The 17,717-nt window shown below is 39.0% G+C and overlaps 1 protein-coding gene and 1 non-coding gene across 2 annotated transcripts; one reads left to right on the forward strand and one right to left on the reverse strand.

Annotated features, from left to right (window-relative positions):
* Positions 1-237: 237 nt before the first annotated feature.
* Positions 238-308, reverse strand: trnag-ccc (transfer RNA glycine (anticodon CCC)). The gene has a single exon. It is a non-coding gene; the product is annotated as a tRNA-Gly (tRNA).
* Positions 309-690: 382 nt separating this feature from the next.
* Positions 691-17,434, forward strand: acsl3b (acyl-CoA synthetase long chain family member 3b). Its single transcript, XM_057334289.1, has 17 exons — positions 691-848; positions 4,792-5,019; positions 5,111-5,261; positions 5,555-5,755; positions 6,199-6,376; positions 8,379-8,488; positions 11,196-11,334; positions 11,685-11,835; positions 11,945-12,068; positions 12,298-12,369; positions 12,457-12,596; positions 12,692-12,864; positions 13,061-13,135; positions 13,554-13,745; positions 13,903-14,017; positions 14,125-14,282; positions 15,045-17,434. Exons 3-17 carry the CDS (start codon positions 5,112-5,114, stop codon positions 15,200-15,202), a joined length of 2,136 nt encoding a protein of 711 aa, XP_057190272.1. The 5' UTR covers positions 691-848; positions 4,792-5,019; position 5,111; the 3' UTR covers positions 15,203-17,434.
* Positions 17,435-17,717: the final 283 nt, after the last annotated feature.

Raw genomic sequence — 17,717 nt, forward strand, 5'->3', positions numbered from 1 at the left:
GAAACGTATAAAATAGTAGAATGAACGTTGTGAACAAGCACTGCATTTCCTCTGCTGTGGCACATTTGACAAATAAATCTCTCACCTTGTCTCTGCACTGGTGCATTAGCTCTGATTTTACTTGTATTGTCAGTTTTTGCCCTCTAGGTTGAAACGTTTTCTTCACATTTTGGACAAAAGTGTCAACTAATTACATTAACCTACAATAATTGCCATTATTCGGCATCAGAAAAGCAGTGCGCCGCCCGGGAATCGAACCCGGGTCGCAAGAATGGGAATCTTGCATGATACCACTACACCAGCGGCGCTGTATCCTCTTCGTTGTAAATATTGTTTACAAATATATATAATATTGTACAAATTATTTCCCAAAACGCCGAATGGGAATTTTCTGGAAAAATGTGAATCGGAACTGCCATCTGTTCGGGGGGGATGCAGCATCACCACGAGCCACCAAAAGCATTAATGACAGTATTGCCACGTTTACTCGTCTCTATTCTATCTGCAGCTAAAATTCAATGCACAATTTCGATAAATATCCACATTAATATACAAATAAATCAATGAAATCAATAATGACCGCTTGTAACCCCGGCCTGACGTCATAACAGCCTCTAACACGCGCCACCCGGAGCCAGCCAATCGAAGCGCGGAGGAGCCGGCCCCTGCCATGACAACGCTTCCATCACTTCCGGACTGAAGCGACGGCCGGTGCTAGCGAGAGACCGCAATATACAGCGACACAGAAAAGATAACAATCATCGTTTTTATTCATCAAGCTGTATTGGTTGCCTGTGCCGTTTTTAAATGGGATGTTGTGAGTCTGACTGAAGCGGCGGAAGAATAAGGTGAGCGTTTATTGTTTGTACGGAATGTATGGTGCAGATGCGCGCGGAAAGGGTTGGCTTATATATAAAAGCCTCGCATACGCGAAGAGAAAGCGAAGATGGGGGTTTGTATGATGAGAGTTTACATGATATGACAGATCTCAGCAGCTAGAGGAATGTGGGATACGGGTGGCACTGGCATCGCATTCCTGTCATCCTGATCATCACCCGGGCCTCTTCTGTTACCAGACAGCAACGACATGCTGCATGCATACATTAAACACTGGTCTTCATGATCACACCATCATTTCTGTCTTTTACCCACATCTAACACATTTCTCACCCCATCAGCTGGGATGCTTTTATGGCAAATTTAGGACGATGTGCTAAATGAATTAGGATAGAGATTAGTGGCATGGAACTGCAGTTTTTTGTGGTTGATTTATACAATAGTGGGTTGACATGGAAGTCCAGCATTATGTATTTGACAGTATATGTTAAAGATGTTTGAAAGAAGACAATGTACTGGCTATGTTAATTTACAGGATTTGACTTTATTATTCATACGTCTCAGAGATTCATTTTGACAGACTAAGTCCAGTGTTTATAGCATATGAATTTAAGCATTTTGTTGAGTAGGTGACATCATATTTGGTTGTGTTTATGACCATTTAAAGAGCTTTACACACTTCAATTTTGTATGCCTGATCCATTTATTGACATTTTAATTTATTTACACATGTATGTCACCAACCATGTTTTTTTTTAGTTTTTTTCTTAACATGATTCACCACCATCGTAGCTGGTTAAACACTATTCAAGTCTCACGTTTTCTGATAACATAATAATGCATTCCAAGATATTGCCACAGCTGAACTTAATAGTCACCCATATGATTACACAAAACAAAATAAGGTGATATTTTGCAAAATCCTCAATAAGCTTAACAATGACATGATTAAAGGATGAAAATGTGTTTTCGTCTGAACTGTTCCTTTAATACTGTAATTGTCCTATTTCAGTGATATTTTAATAGCTCATTTTCAGGGAGAGAAAATGCATCACGAAAGATTAGAAACTGAAAGCTGTCTGTGATCTTTCACAAATGTTGATTTAACAGTTTTCTAATTTTCTTTTAATTGTACAGCACTTTGGTGCAACACTTAAACTTGACTTTGACTATATAGACTATGCAGTAATCACTTGTGAATTACAATCACCTAGAAAATGATTTACACACACTAGCAGTGTAGTTTGTGACAGAATAATAACAGTTCTTGGTTGTAAATTGACTTGACTTTTCCTTTGACTTGCACCTTTAATTTTCACACCCTAATGAACCAGCCAAACAGGTCTGATCATACATAGGAAGCTTTGGTGGTGCCAGATGGGTGTTGTGGGTAATGAATGATGGGGCTTCGTTTAGTAATCCAGGTGTGTGTGTGTTTGAAAGACCGGCTTTAACTGACATGTATTCCTGTTCCTTTAGTTTGTTACAAGGTGAGCCAAACAACAGTGTGTGCACTCATGTGTTTTTGTGGTGGAGTTTGTTCACAAGAAAAAAGGCAACCAGTCACTTTTCAAACTTTATTTTAGTTTCATTCCCTGGTGTGGTAACATGATTGGTTCCTCCTATACCCACATTATTCAAACTACGGCTTGTTTCCCTTCTATGGTACTCATTCTCAGTAAATAAGTGCCAAAGTATGGGAAATACTGACATCATAAAGCATTAATATGAAAACGCACATGATTATGACAGAGTGGGGTTGTGTGTTGTAAAATGGTGTTAAGCAAAATCAAGTTCAAAACATTCACGAAACTTTCAGTATAGTGACCTTGAGCAAGACTCTTACCTGTTTTTTCCCAGGCAATTACTGTAGTGTACTTCAAATGACTTTTAATAAAAGCATTTTATGCTAAATGACTGTACTAAATGAAGGTATAATTAAAATAGAGTCATGAGACATCTCCCTCTCTCCCTGTCTGTGGTGGTGTGTTGTCGCAGTGCAGGTGAGTTTGTATCGGGTTACTGGGGGTGATAATATGTGATGGCTAAATTTGGTTAATTTGGCTAAAAAAGATATTCACTGCACTGTATCCTGTAAACTAGTGTACTTCCAGTGTACTAGTTCATCACATTCGTGCTTGTTATACCTTCAATGGGCATCAATTAATTAAGTACTGAGGACTGGAGTTGCAGAGAGGGTGTTATAAGTTGGTTGTTTTTCATTTACGAGAATGTGTAGTACATTTGCTTAAAAAATGTCAATGGTAAAGGTGGTTTGATTGCACCTGGTTATGCCCATAAAGCATTTGAATTGTAAATATGGAGTTATCACACTAAGGTAAAAGGAAGGTTTCACGTGATGTTCCACAACATGTTAGCTTTAACACCTCTAGTGTAGACATTTAAAAAAGAGTGAGTTATTGGAAAAGTTCACCCACAAATATTAATTTACTCACCCCCAAATTATTCCAAATCTGTATACATTTCTTTGTTCTGATGAACAAGATATTTGGAAGAACGCTTGTAACCAAACAGTTCTTGGCCACCATTGACTACCATAATAGGAAAAAAATACAATGGTAGTCAAAAACTGTTTGCCTTCCTACATTCTTCCAAATATCTTCTTTTGTGTTCAACAGAACAAAGAAATTTATGAAGCAATTTTTCTTACAATGGTAGTCAATGGTGGCCAGAACTGTTTGGTGACAAGCATTCTTCCAAATATCTTTCTCTGTGTTCATCTAAGAACAAAGAAATTCATACAGATTTGGAACAACTTGCGAGTGAGTAAATGATGACTGATTTTTCTATTTTGGGCTGAACTGTCTCTTTAAGTTGATAAATGCTGTTAATATTTTCATATGGGCTGTTTTTGCTGCTTAAATGTTCTAGGCGGACTGTAAACGGAGCTTGTTGTAAACACAGAATATGTCTACATAGTACACTTCTTTGTAGTCTGTGAAATTCCAGTTGTAGGTGGTCAGTCACATCTAAGTGCTACCTGTCTCTAGTCCAACGTGTCTGAGGATCGCAATGCTGTTTTTGAAATGAAAAAACGGTTGTAATGGAGCATCCAGTTTTCAAAATGCAAAAGCATGCCACAAATGAAGCGCTACCATTTTACATCTGTGAAGTCACGTCTGTGAGAAGTGATTTGTATAAATGTCAATATATGGGTCATTATATGGGTCACTCTGCTCTCTAGATGTAGTACCGGGCGGACACTCAAAAACCCACTCAGGTGGACAACTACCCCGATGCTTAAGCTCACAGAGAGCACACGTCTGCAGTACAGCTGATACTCCAGAACGTCTCTGGTTTGTCTTTTGACCTTCCTCTTGAGTTTTGAAATATGATACACATCAAGCATTGAACAAGTCTGTGGTCTGTGTTTTTCCTATGAGGAGACATTCGGAAAGAGGTTATTTCCTTCTTATTTGTTTCCTTAAATTGTGCAAGAATGTTTTGCGTCTGACAAGAATATTTCTAAAGGGCTTTTTGTCATTGAGAACCAGTCGTCCATTTTTAACATCATGTCGCAATTCTGCAGCGCGTGTGCCCACAATCCTTGTTTCAGTATTGCTCATGCATTGCTGCATTATTGCAGATTTTTATATACCTGTTTGGATTTCATGGATATGTTTATCCACCCCTATCTCTTTCTCCTCAGCACACATGCGTTCATGAACACATCTTTGTCTTAAACAGAAGAGTCTTCGTCCCTTAAGGGCAACAAAGCCTGTCTTGTTTATTTGCTGATTTCACAGTCGTCACTATCTACCAGCTGTCCCCAGTTAAATGGCAACACAATGCCCTATCAGAGCCGTGGCTTGGCAGTTAGCGCAAATGACATGTCAAGCGGTGGCTTTAATGTGGCTGATGCAAGTTTGAGTCTGCATATCTATTCTGGAAAGTGTCAAAATTTTCTGTGCTTCGCTTTTAATTTCCTTACAGGAGAGCTGATCCTGATTCCCGAGAGTCTTTTCACACTGTCAGAGCAGGAATCTGGGAGTGGGACAAAGAAATGGAACAGGAAGTTGCCCAATCAGCCAGCACGCTTGACTAAAAACATCAGAGAGGCGCATCATTTACACCACACAAAACATTAGCAAAGAGGCTAATAAGACCTTTAAAAGAGGAGAAACCCCATCACGTACGGAGAAGCGTAAAGAGCAATACAGAGTAAGTGTTGAAAAACGACTAAATAAAGAAGTTGTACAAAAAGAAACCATGTATAACTAACTCCTATCTCCTGATCTCTCGTTCCTCTCAGGATGAAGTTGAAGGAGGATATGTCTCCTCTGATTCTGCAGGTCTTTCGATCGGTGGTCTGGGTTTATTCAGTCATCACGTTCATACCTTGGTATCTGCTCTCGGGAGCCAGCGAGAGCCAGGCCCGAGCCAAACGGATCAAAGCGCGTTCAGTGAGTACATCTGTGGGATTAAGCAAACCCTGTAATACCTTAAAAGTACGGCGCATGAATAACCGGACGTGATCATAAACTAAAAATAAAACGATTGTCGAGCTTAGCTGAGGGATTTGAATCTCTCTCATTACTTTCTGATGTCACTCAATAAGTGAATTGCTGGTGATGATGATAATAATAAATATGAAAATAATTTATTCGATGCAAAAGGTGGATTTTGGATTTTTAGTTTGGTCCATTTAACTCCAGATCTTTTCCCATGACCTCATTCTGGTCTCTTGTGTTGTCAGGTTAGCGGGAAACCCGCAGGGCCGTACCGGGCGGTGAACAGCTCGCAGCGTCTGGTGTCCCTGCTGCACGAGGGTGTGGACACGTTGGATAAAGTGTTTGAATACGCCGTAGTACATTTCCCTAAAAGAGACTGTCTCGGCACCAGAGAGCTACTGAATGAGGAGGATGAAATTCAGCCTAATGGCAAAGTCTTCAAGAAGGTACAAAAGACCCTCCAAAGTGTTCATCTCGTCAGAATCCACTTTCCATTAAACATATTCTACTGGACTGCAGTGTGCATTTTAGATTTTAGGCTTCAGATTTTTTTAATAGATTTTAGTTGCAAGCTAAACGGATATTAGTTGAATACACTTTGTGAACAATGGCCATTTCATTATTTTGTGTTTCTCGTTCAACATTCAAGTATGGGTCCTTTCTGTCTAAGGTCATGTAGACAGATCCCGAGAGAACTCGCTCGCAAGCTCTCTTGAGTGTGACTGCACTCCAGAGGAAATGCATCAGTGGTCGTCTCTCTCTGTAAACAGTGTTTATCTGCAGCCTGCTATTGTCCAGAACTGTTTATGGTACTGGAGACAAGAAATCACATATTGCGTCTGAAAATGTATGCAACATGGATCCCTTTCTCCATCTTTTCTCTTGCCAGGTGATTTTGGGAGATTATAACTGGTTGTCGTACGAGGACACTTTCTATCAGTCTCAGAGGTTTGGCAGCGGCCTCGCCGCGCTGGGTCAGAAACCCCTGTGTAACATCGCCATTTTCTGCGAGACACGGGCGGAATGGATCATAGCCGCTCAGGCCTGCTTCATGTACAACTTCCCATGTGAGCACACAAGACACACACACACATGCAGATGTCCTTATCCTCACACTGAAATCCGAACTGTTATTCACTCTTGTAAACACACACACACAGACAAACACACATGCATTTGGCAGGCAAATTGATACAGAAAATCTCACTTTTGTTACATCCCAATTTGCATGCAATTCGTCCAAAACAGAATGCAAAATTTATATTCGCGTTAGGGGTCGACCGATTACCGACGTCGATATTAAGCATTTGTATGATTATCGACATCGGTCATTTTCAAAGCCGATTTTCCTATAAAGTCATTTAATTTTGAGATGCGCTATTTGGCTCTAATGCAGGGTTGTTGCTAGAAGGGATACACCACTGGAAGTGGTGCCAAATCTCGCCATATAATTACAATAAATGACATTAGCTAACGCCTTCACCTACCCCAACCCTAAACCTGTCGTTACAATAATAAAAAAAGTGTTTTCAGAGTAACAAAAATGATGTTGTATTGAAGTGCGCATGCCCAGTGGAGGTAGCTGTATCCCTTCCAGTCAAAACCCTAATTGCAGCCTCCAACTTGTATCACGTGGCACGCCACTCTCTGGACTTGAGCAATGCCCGCCCACAGCCCATCTGATTTGCTGGAAGTCATGAGTCCGGCCAATCAACACGGAAGGCTAAAGACACTGAAAGGATTGCACTCTCGCACTGAAAGCAATGGCATTTTCTAGCTCGAGCTGCTTCACGTAAGCACGGCTGGTTGTCTTGAGTAAATGTGAACAGCATCTGTAACAGTTTTTTTCCTTTATGCCTTTTATTTGTGTATTTTACTATTAATATTTTAAACAAATATTCTCTGATTATGTACTATGTATGAAAGTAATGACAGGTACAGTTTCTCCCGCGTCAGCTCATTATTTGATCACATCCTCGCACAGAGCGCTCTATTTCACACGATCTAATGTTACGCAAGCCCCCAAACAATGGCACAACAAAACAGCAAGACTCTGTCAAATATGTTGATTTTACTGCGCGTTTCAAGAGTGGCTGCATCAGGTGGAGCGCATTCTTTCCGACGAGTAGGCCTATTGTTTCTTTCCTTACTGTTTGCCACGGTGTTACTACAGTAAACGTGTAGTAACCATGGTTTTTGTGCAAAGTGTTTGTCAGAGCCCTTGTTATTCTTAATTTTGTACATATTTTTACACCAGATATATATATGTATATCGCTTCAAAATATCGGTAATCAGATCTGTAATAATCAGTATGGACATTGGTCCTGAAAAACACATATCGGTCGACCCCTAATTTGCGAGTCCCAAATCATATGGAATACCATTTTTGATAGATTTGGCATCTTGTAAATATTATTTGCTAATATTATTCACACCCCCTTGCATTGTGGAAAAGAAGGTCACTACTTCTTTTTCAATAGAGGGTATGGACGTGTCGTCACTTTACCATGTGAATACCACGTGAGCACGCCGGAGCGTGCCCTCCTGGATGGCAAAACACTCAGCAAAATGACTGCTTACAATATCAGGAAATGCAATTCTGCGCAACATTTCAGTGTCCAGGAACACCTGATTCCTATGTTAGTCATAGAGACGACGTAAGGATCACCGTCGAGTCCAGCTGCTTGTAATTTCAGCAAATAATTGCGTGTTTTAGTCCCAGTTTCTTTGTTTCTCCTATTCTCCTCAGCCATTTTGCTGGGTGTTTTGCCACGCAGGGGAAAATGTGGGAAAGTGACGTCAATGCATGCCCTCTATTGTAATGACAATTATGCAAAATGGGATTAGGCCTCTCACCTGATCTTTGTCTCATTGGAAGGGAGGTGTGAGTAAGTGTCTCTCTATTTAATTCAATACAAATTGCTTCATTGCCATGATTGTAATAATACAATATTGTCAAAGCATGGAGTATACAGTAGGTACAAACATAACATAGGTAAAACATATCGTAACTTCATAAACATTGTATCAAATGACAACATTTGTGAACATTTCTCTCTGTGTGTTAGTGGTGACTCTGTATTCTACACTGGGAGGAGCATCTATAGCTCATGGTCTGAATGAAACTGAGGTCACTCACATCATAACAAGCAAAGACCTGCTGCAGGGCCGCCTCAGGGTGAGAACATGCTACATGCATCAGAAACACAATACAGACTAAAATGATTTGGGTACACGCCATGGCCTCACAGCTGTCACAACATGATGGAAATTTTGCCCAAAATAGTCATGTCTTTACTTTAAAGTTTCCATGAAATTTCAGTTTTTGAAGGCTTTTATTTTTAATATATAGTCTTAGTGATATCTATAAACTAGTGCTTTACAAAACATGGACAAAATTGGCATTTAGGTGATAAGACATTAAAAACATATTATGTCTGACTTGTGCCAATATGGATAAATGATATTTATCATTCTGCACTTCAGCTTCTCATCAAATTCCAGACTGTGAGGAAAACTAAACGCTATTGGTTATTTTAAAAGGGGGAGGAATCACTTAACTCAGTCTCTCTCTCTTTCTGTATGTCTGGTTGGGTCTGTATTTGGTTAATCTACTGGATCTAAACCCAAAGATAAATAAATATTCATAACAAATGCAAATGAAAGCAAAAACAACCTAACAATGTAAACAGAGATATTTACTATTTATAGGTATCCTATGTGTTTAGGTAAAATTATCAATTTTGTTTTTATTCTGCGACCTACTAACAATATTTATCTTCTAAGGTTGTCTCTATTTCCATTTATTTGCAGAAACTGAAAACTGGGGAAACTGGTCAAAATAACCTATAATATGCTCTGTATTTTTTCAGACATCAAATTATGGAGCGAAATTTGTGCCAAAACTAAACAAACAAATCCAGCGTTTTACAAACAAACGCAACCTTTTTTGCAAAAGAAACTCCACTCTGAAACAAACAGAAAGCGTTTTACAAATGCACAATGCAATTCGAGAAAAAATGCAAAGGTGTGACATATAAATGTACTGTGAACCTGTGAACCTGTAGCCTTGAACATTCCCTTCCGTGCCACCATTGCGAGTGCCAGAAACTGAATTAAGACCAATTTCATTCATCAAGTTTCATTCAGTTAGTCTCATGAAATTTATTGAAACTGTTAATAATAATCAGTTGCTGTTCTTAATAAAAAAAAACAATAAATTATGCATTGGTTTTAATATACAAATTACGTACAACTAACCTGGATGCATTTGCTATGTTGTCACCCTTAGATCCGTCTCATTCTCTCGTTCTTGTTTCCCAACTGTTTACGTTCACAAAACACACTACTTTTACAAGGATATTTTCTAATATGAGAATTTTGACATAGTTTTGCTTTTATTAATTTTTGAGTAAGACGACGTGAAAGAGATTTCAGTTTAGTATTTCGCGCTCTTTCCGAGATGCAACTCTGGTTTTTAGTGATTTTTCTTCATGAAAGTTGCATTGATACATATGTTTGATTTTTATCCATAGCGACTCGCAGCTAAAAAATATTTAACATTATTTTTAACATTTTGTATGCTTTGTAGGATCGTTGAGGAGCTTTATACAGTACTGTAGTACAATGCTTAAAGTTTAAACACCCTGTTGTAAATGTTGTTTTCTTCACACTGCATACAATGGAACACATTTGGTTGTCATTGCTGTTTTTTACCACAGCCGGTGAAATTCTTGCATTCTGGAGTCAAAACATATTTATTTTAGTTGCAAGAGTGAGCGCTTTACTCGTCTGTTCAGTCGATCCTTTAGCAGAGATATTCTCTTCAGAAGTCGATGACCACTTCATCATTAGCATTGAATGCGCCTCTCGCACCCGGCTTTGGTGATGGATAAACGTATGGCAGAGGGAGGGGAGGTGAAAGGGAGTGGCTGGATGCACTGTTTGAACAATATAACATTAATGCACATCAAAGTTTAAATGTATATGAATCATTTTGGCAGATGCAGCAGTGCAACCATTAAGAAAAACTGGTCGCATTGATGGGAAAAATAGTGCAAAATGCAACCATTTGGTCACACTCTAGAGCTCTGGCATTAAAGTGGAGAGTTTTCTAGGCTATTAAAGATGAAAAAGCACATATATCGTCGTGGCAGTTGTATCAGTCAGTCATCTGTATTGTTCGGTTGCCATTAGTCTATTTAGGTTTAAAATGAATGATGCTATTTTTGGCTTTTTCAAGCTAATTGGGCATTTTTTTGCAATAAAATAAACTACATCAAAAACAGGAATGTAAATGTAAGTTAAACAATAGATCTGTCTGCTTTTTTGGGGAGAAGTTGCATAACTGTATTTGTGAGAAAATCGAACATTTGTGAGAAAATCTGCATCATCCCATTTGTGAGAAAATCTAGCGGAGAGAATCTCATAAAAAGGTGTGTCTTAATCACAGTACATTTATATGTTACACCTTTGCATTTTCTCTCAAATTGCATTATGTATTTGTAAAGTGGTTTCTGTTCGTGTCAGAGTTGAGTTTCTTTTGCAAAGAAGGTTGCATTTGTTTGCAAAATGCTGGATTGTTTGTTTAGTTTTGGCACAAATTTTGCTCCATATCAAATACCGTACTCAAGTTCATATTCACTTTTAAACAATACAACAGTTATATTTGTACATATAGTTTGGAAAATACCTCTATTTTTATCACAGTTTCCATGTGTCTTGTCGTGCTGTCAGTCTTTCTCTTTGCTGATGGATGACTTTGTCACTCCTGAGGTTTGATTTTGTTGAAATTTCAACAGACACTGGACTGGAATGGCCACACTACATCTAGAAATGCTGATTAAATGAAAATTGGGAATGGTCTCTCTCTCCCTCTCTGTCAGGCCATTCTGATGGACGTTCCCAGACTGAGGCACATTATAGTGGTTGATAAGAAGCCCAGCCGCTGGCCTGATATGCCCCGTGGCATCATGGTCCACAGCATGTCTGCCGTGCAGGAACTGGGATCCAAACCTGAGAACCGTAAGAGGCCCAACTATCTGTACATCTCTACTAGTGAACAAAAAACGCCATCATTTATCATGTTTTGTGGTTACCAGCACCATGAACAGACGAAAGACCAAATAAGCTGGAAAGCTAGATTTAGTTGGAAAAGAAGAATGAGCTTCATTGGCAGTGTATTCCTGTCAGATGAGGACAGCAGATCAGTGATAAGATCCCACACACTCAACCTTTGTGTCAGATGATAAAACCCTCTTGAGATGTTATCATTGTTAGAGCAGGTTTCTCTGAAGGATTTACATGAAAGGTTTAGACTTTTCACTGGATCATGAATGACTAAAGTGATGTGTGTTTTTTTTGTGTCCGTGCAGTTACGATCTCCCGCAGGCATCCTCAGCCGTCTGATAACGCAGTGATCATGTACACCAGCGGTTCTACAGGCATTCCTAAAGGAGTCATGATATCCCATAGCAACATCATCGCGGGCATCACCGGCATGGCTGAGCGCATCCCTAACCTGGAGTATGTTTCTCTCACCAAAACATGTGATTTGCCAGTTTTCAAATGCAGTTTATTTGTATTTTGTTAAGGATTTTTGTTTAAAAAAAAGCGTTTTATTTTATTCGGGCAGTGAGAATGACACTTATATTGGCTACCTGCCGCTCGCTCATGTCCTGGAGCTCAGCGCTGAGCTGGTGTGTGTGTCGCACGGCTGTCGCATTGGGTACTCATCACCTCAGACTCTTTCTGACCAGGTACAAACAGACGTTTTGATGTGTTATCATGGTATTACATCCTGTCTTGCAACATGTCCCAGACGTGACTTTTTTCCGGAGCCAAAGATCTGGCTGCATCAGAATGTTGTACACCTCTTTAGATTAAAAAAATATGTAGGATAGGAACTGTTGACTATGATAATACTGCAAAGTTAACAAAAAACGTTATAGTGGCATTCCTTATTTTTGCTCTTTCCCCCCCCCACAGTCATCCAAAATTAAAAAAGGCAGTAAAGGAGACACCAGCATACTCCGACCAACCCTGATGGCAGCCGTGCCGGTTAGAGAGTTCACGTGTACATGCGTATTATACCAGCGGTTGAGTCTGACACGTCTGTGAAAGATCTTTCTCTCTCTCTTCTTGTAGGAAATTATGGACCGCATCTACAAGAACGTCATGACTAAAGTTGAGGAGATGAGCAGCGTGCAAAAAACACTCTTCGTACTGGCGTACAACTACAAATTGGAACAGATCTCCAAAGGATACAGCACGCCGCTGTGTGACAGGTAGAACACAACGGCCGAATCCACAACGATTTTTTCCATAACACACAGTAATTCAGTGTGTCCAATCGCTTGTTTCTGTACTTGTGTGTCTGTAGGCTGGTGTTCAACAAAGTCCGCTCGTTGTTGGGCGGTCACATGCGTGTGTTGCTGTCTGGTGGAGCTCCTCTGTCCGCAGCCACTCAACGGTTCATGAACATCTGTTTCTGTTGTCCTGTGGGTCAGGGCTATGGCCTCACCGAGACCTGCGGAGCCGGGACTATCTGCGAGGGTAAGCATGAGAGCCACGAAGCCGGGGAACCAAAGCGACTTATTCCTTTAGCTCGGTGGTAAAGTGTGGTGCTAACAACGCCAAGGTCATCAAAAGTTTTATAACACTTGAGTGGTTCCTACTACTTTAAAAAGGCAGTGAATGTCTTGATTCATGTGTTAAACTGCAGAGGTATAATATGATTGTGTGTGTGTAGTGTGGGATTACAACACTGGACGGGTTGGAGCTCCACTGGTTTGCTCAGAGATCACTCTCAAAGACTGGGAGGAAGGTAAGTTCTGGTTTAATGAAGAACTATTGATTCTTACGTTTCTTAAATGTTTATCAGAGCAACTTAAAGGGACAGTTCACCCAAAAATGAAAATTCTGTCATCATATACTTACCCTCAGAATTTTCCAAACCTCTATAAATGTCTTAGTTGTGAAAAATGTCAGTAACCAAACAGATCTCATCCCCCATTGACTCCCATGGTATTTACTTTCCCTACTATGGCAGTAAATGGGGGATGCGATCTGTTTGGTTACTGACATTATTCCAAATACCTTTGTTTTCATCAGAACAAAGACATTTATACAGGTTTGGAACAACCTGCGGGTGAGTAAATGACAGATTTTTTGTGAGAACTGTCCCTTTAATTCGATTCAAATGATTAGGTACATTTGAGTTATTCCTCTTTCTTTCTGTATAGGCGGCTATTACAGCACAGACAAACCAAACCCACGAGGAGAGATTCTGATCGGCGGGCCCAATGTCACCATGGGTTACTATAAGAACGAGCAGAAGAACCGAGAGGATTTCTTCGTGGATGAGAATGGCCAGCGATGGTTCTGCACTGGAGACATTGGGGAGTTTCACCCAGACGGCTGCCTCAAGATTATCGGTACAGATACACACATGATTTGTAATATTAGAAGACAAATGGTTTATTCAAATGTATAATGCACGTCACTTTGGATTAAAGCATCTGCCAAATGTTTGACTATCCTAGGAGTTTCGTTTTTTTTTTTAGTTTTGGTGTGGTTGTATGTTGTCTATAGATCGTAAGAAGGACCTGGTGAAGTTGCAGGCTGGTGAATATGTGTCTCTCGGGAAAGTGGAGGCCATCCTGAAAAACTGCCCCCTCATCGACAATATCTGTGCTTACGCCAACAGGTCAGAGAAAACACACGTGTGGGATCATTCAGCACGTTTTATAAATGTTGTATATGTGTGTATAGTGTTGTAGCAGTAATGTAAAAATGTTCTCTCTCTTAACACAGTGAAGAATCTTATGTGATTGGCTTCGTGGTGCCCAATCAGAAGCAGTTAACCGCCCTTGCTGAGCAGAGAGGCATCCGAGGATCATGGGAAGAGATCTGTAACCATGAAGAGATGGAGAAAGAGGTTCTGGGTATTATCACTGAAGCGGCTATTACAGGTCAGTCAGCAGCAAACTTTGTTGAAATGTTTCAAAGCAACAACATAAACAAACGTAACTGTTTATGCATGCTTTTGTGGCCCAAACTTAACTTCCAGTACACATCTGCAAAAAATAAAGTACCTGTAGATTATTTCTGAAAACAAGCAAATGAAATAACAAGTAAATTACATTAGCTAGCCAGTTAAAAGTATGTCTAACCAGTATTATTTTGGGTTACCAGTAGTAGAACTGGTTCTTGGCTAAACTTAAATGCGACCCATTCAACAAATTATTTATTTGATAAAATTAAAATACAATCAAATTCAACAAATTGTTTATTTAATACAATGATTATACCATAAAATATGAATATAATTGAATAATAATCTAAATTAAATATAAATAGTTATATTATTAGCCACTAGCCAGACCGATCATCAAACACAGACAGGAAGTTAACTTGCATCCGTTAAAACCATCTTTAGCTATTGAAATGTTTTTTGGGGGGTGAATTGCTGTAATATCAGTGAGTATTGTGGTAGAGAAATTAACTAATAATAATGTTACTGATAATATATTAAGAAAATATGATTAATATTTACATGTTAAATAAAATTAAATAAAGCAATTTAATATCATTTAAAAATATATATATATTGAATCCACTTTATTTAAAAATACGTATGCTAGATATCTCCCACCTAGTTACAAGTTTAAAAGTTACAGTAGTTAAACTGGCCAAAACAACAAACCCTGTTAAATGTGTCTTTTGATTGACAGGTAAGCTGGAGCGCTTCGAAATACCAAAGAAAATCTGTCTGAGCGCCGAACCCTGGACTCCTGAAACAGGCCTGGTTACCGACGCTTTCAAACTCAAACGCAAGGAGCTGAAAACGCACTATCAGGACGATATCGAGAGAATGTACGGGGGAAAGTAAATGAGACGGGGGTCTGCCAGCGGGGTGATGGGGAAGAGATGAGGGGTTCACACCGAACCACAATTCCTATATATACGCAGAAAACACCCCCAATCCTCAGCCTTCCTGCTCGCTGTGATACTCTGCGATCAAAAACACACTTGAATTTTTGTTAAAATATGATTTGACCTAAACATAAACAGATTGACAACATACGTCACCTGCTGGAGCAGGTATTAAGAAATGGAAATCTGACTTTTATTCAATTCTATGGATCAGTTATTGTTACGAAGATGAGCTACAAGAATGACACAAGATTCAACCTACAGACTGTAAACTTTTGGACTGCTTTTCCTTCGTTCCGTCTGGTTCAGTTGGATAGACGTGCTCCGCCCTGCCCTTACATGAGCTCCATCCTTTAGCACAAGCGGTCACACTGAATATGTATTGTCAGTCTATGCAGGAAAACTTTTTGCATATTGGTCATCCGTGTTGTTTTTTTGTTTCTTTTATTTAGACGTTGCTTTATTCAAGGATTGCATTTGAAACATCGTTGTGTGGGCTTGGAAGATCTAAATGTGTATGAGATGCTTCTTATCGTATTTCAATGTTACATTTTCATGAAATGGTCATTTTGATTATTATTTTTTTATTACATGGAACCTCGGCATCTTTTGTTTACCAACATTCAAAACGCGGTTATAATAATAGTAATATAATAATAGTTGTGACGTATGATGTAATTCAGGTGCTGGTGCACATTTATCACTGTGTACAAATAGCTGCAGACCTTTTTCCAGTCCAGAACGGAAGTGAACGTTTTCTCATCCACATACTGTAGATTTCTGATCTTCCGTATAACTCCATACATGCAGCAGATATTCCTTTGAACTCCATTTGTTTGAATTTGTAATGCTTTTTAAAAACTGTCATGTGCTCTTATGATGTCAGCCATTGTGTTGCATGGAGGTTTTCCAAGGGACTCAAGTGTGCCGTAGTTTGGCTACCCTATTAGTTTCCTAACTAGTCATTTTATGGGTTGTTTACGCATTATATTGTGATATTGTCATTGTAGGAACCAGATCTATGAATTTGAATGTGCAATATAAATGTATTCTGAAACATGTCAAATGAAACTCACAGTAAGCACGAATGTCTCCGACCCTCTTTGCTGTAACGGAGGAGACGTGTTTATTCTGCTTCATGCTGTGCAGATCTCTTGTCTTACACGGTTATGATTTTGACAACTTCGTATTTGACTTTGCATGATTCAGGCGATATAAAACAAACAAACAAGCTTAAACTACAAACATTGTATTGCGGACATTGACGAATGTGGGATTTGCAAATACGAGCAAATGTTGTCTAAATCTGTACATTTATTTGTTATTATTTTTATGGAAATGTACTGTAACCGTCTGTATTCAGCTCTTAACATTGTTAAGGCTAGTAGGTCAACATGTTTGGATTTTGTTTCTTGTTTTCTTGATTCGTTTAGACTTCTTAAATTCCCGACATATGACACTCTTTACAGAAATCTTTTTGTTTCGTTTTTTTTCATAAAGGAACTGAGAGCAAATGATGTTTCAGAATTCATGGAGGATGTCGATTGCCTATTTTTACACAGTGGAAATTAAAAGTGGTGTATAGGAATTTGTACTTTTGATAATTTATTTCTGTGTTTTACATCGGGGAGTGTCTCATTCCGTCTGACCATGCTGCTGTACACTCCGCTTACCTTGATTATGCTTGAATAAGTCCTGCAATGTCATTGGTTCCTGCCACGAGCATCTGACCAATCAGACTGTTAGTCCAGAGAGATCTCCATCATCTACTTTGGTCTGATGCATTGGCCGGTCTGGCATTGCTGTATTAACAATGTAGCGTCAAACAGGCTTCAGCTTGTTAGATTTAGATTCCACCAAACTGTTTAAATGTATCTTAAAAATGAGACTTTAGGATTGTGTTGGAGAAACACAAAAACGATATTTCGTGGACGTAATCTTTCCGCTTTTATTATCCACTTTGTAAATATGTCTGAAACACGAACTTTGATGCATAAATCCATTTAGCAGATGTACAGATGTAACGCTTCTTCTGAATATGTTTAGTCTTTGTTATTGAGCAGGTTTGGGATGTGTTTATGGGTAAAGTTCTTCTCTTATGACACTGGGGTTAAGCAAGAAAGTCCTATTTATTTGCAATTTGGCCTTGAAATTATGTTACACAGATTAAATGTTTTGTGACTTCTGAGTGCTATTTCATTGACTGTTTTCTTTCTGTACTATCCTTTGGTTATTTGTAGTTCTTTGGTTATGGTAAATGATCCTTAATGTAAATGTGGATGTTATTATTAGAATGTTGTAATCAGGGACATTGAGATTTTTTGAGAGACTTTTATTTTAAACTGAAATGTGAAATAAAAAACCGGGATGGATTAATGAACTGTATTGCTATTTTAAAAAGCTTCATCCCTACAAGTTTGGAAGGATTTTAATGTAATTAATCTGCGTTGTTTATGAGTTTATGAAAACAG

The sequence above is a fragment of the Triplophysa rosa genome, linkage group LG5 (genome assembly GCF_024868665.1).
Source record: "Triplophysa rosa linkage group LG5, Trosa_1v2, whole genome shotgun sequence".
Lineage (NCBI taxonomy): Eukaryota > Metazoa > Chordata > Actinopteri > Cypriniformes > Nemacheilidae > Triplophysa > Triplophysa rosa.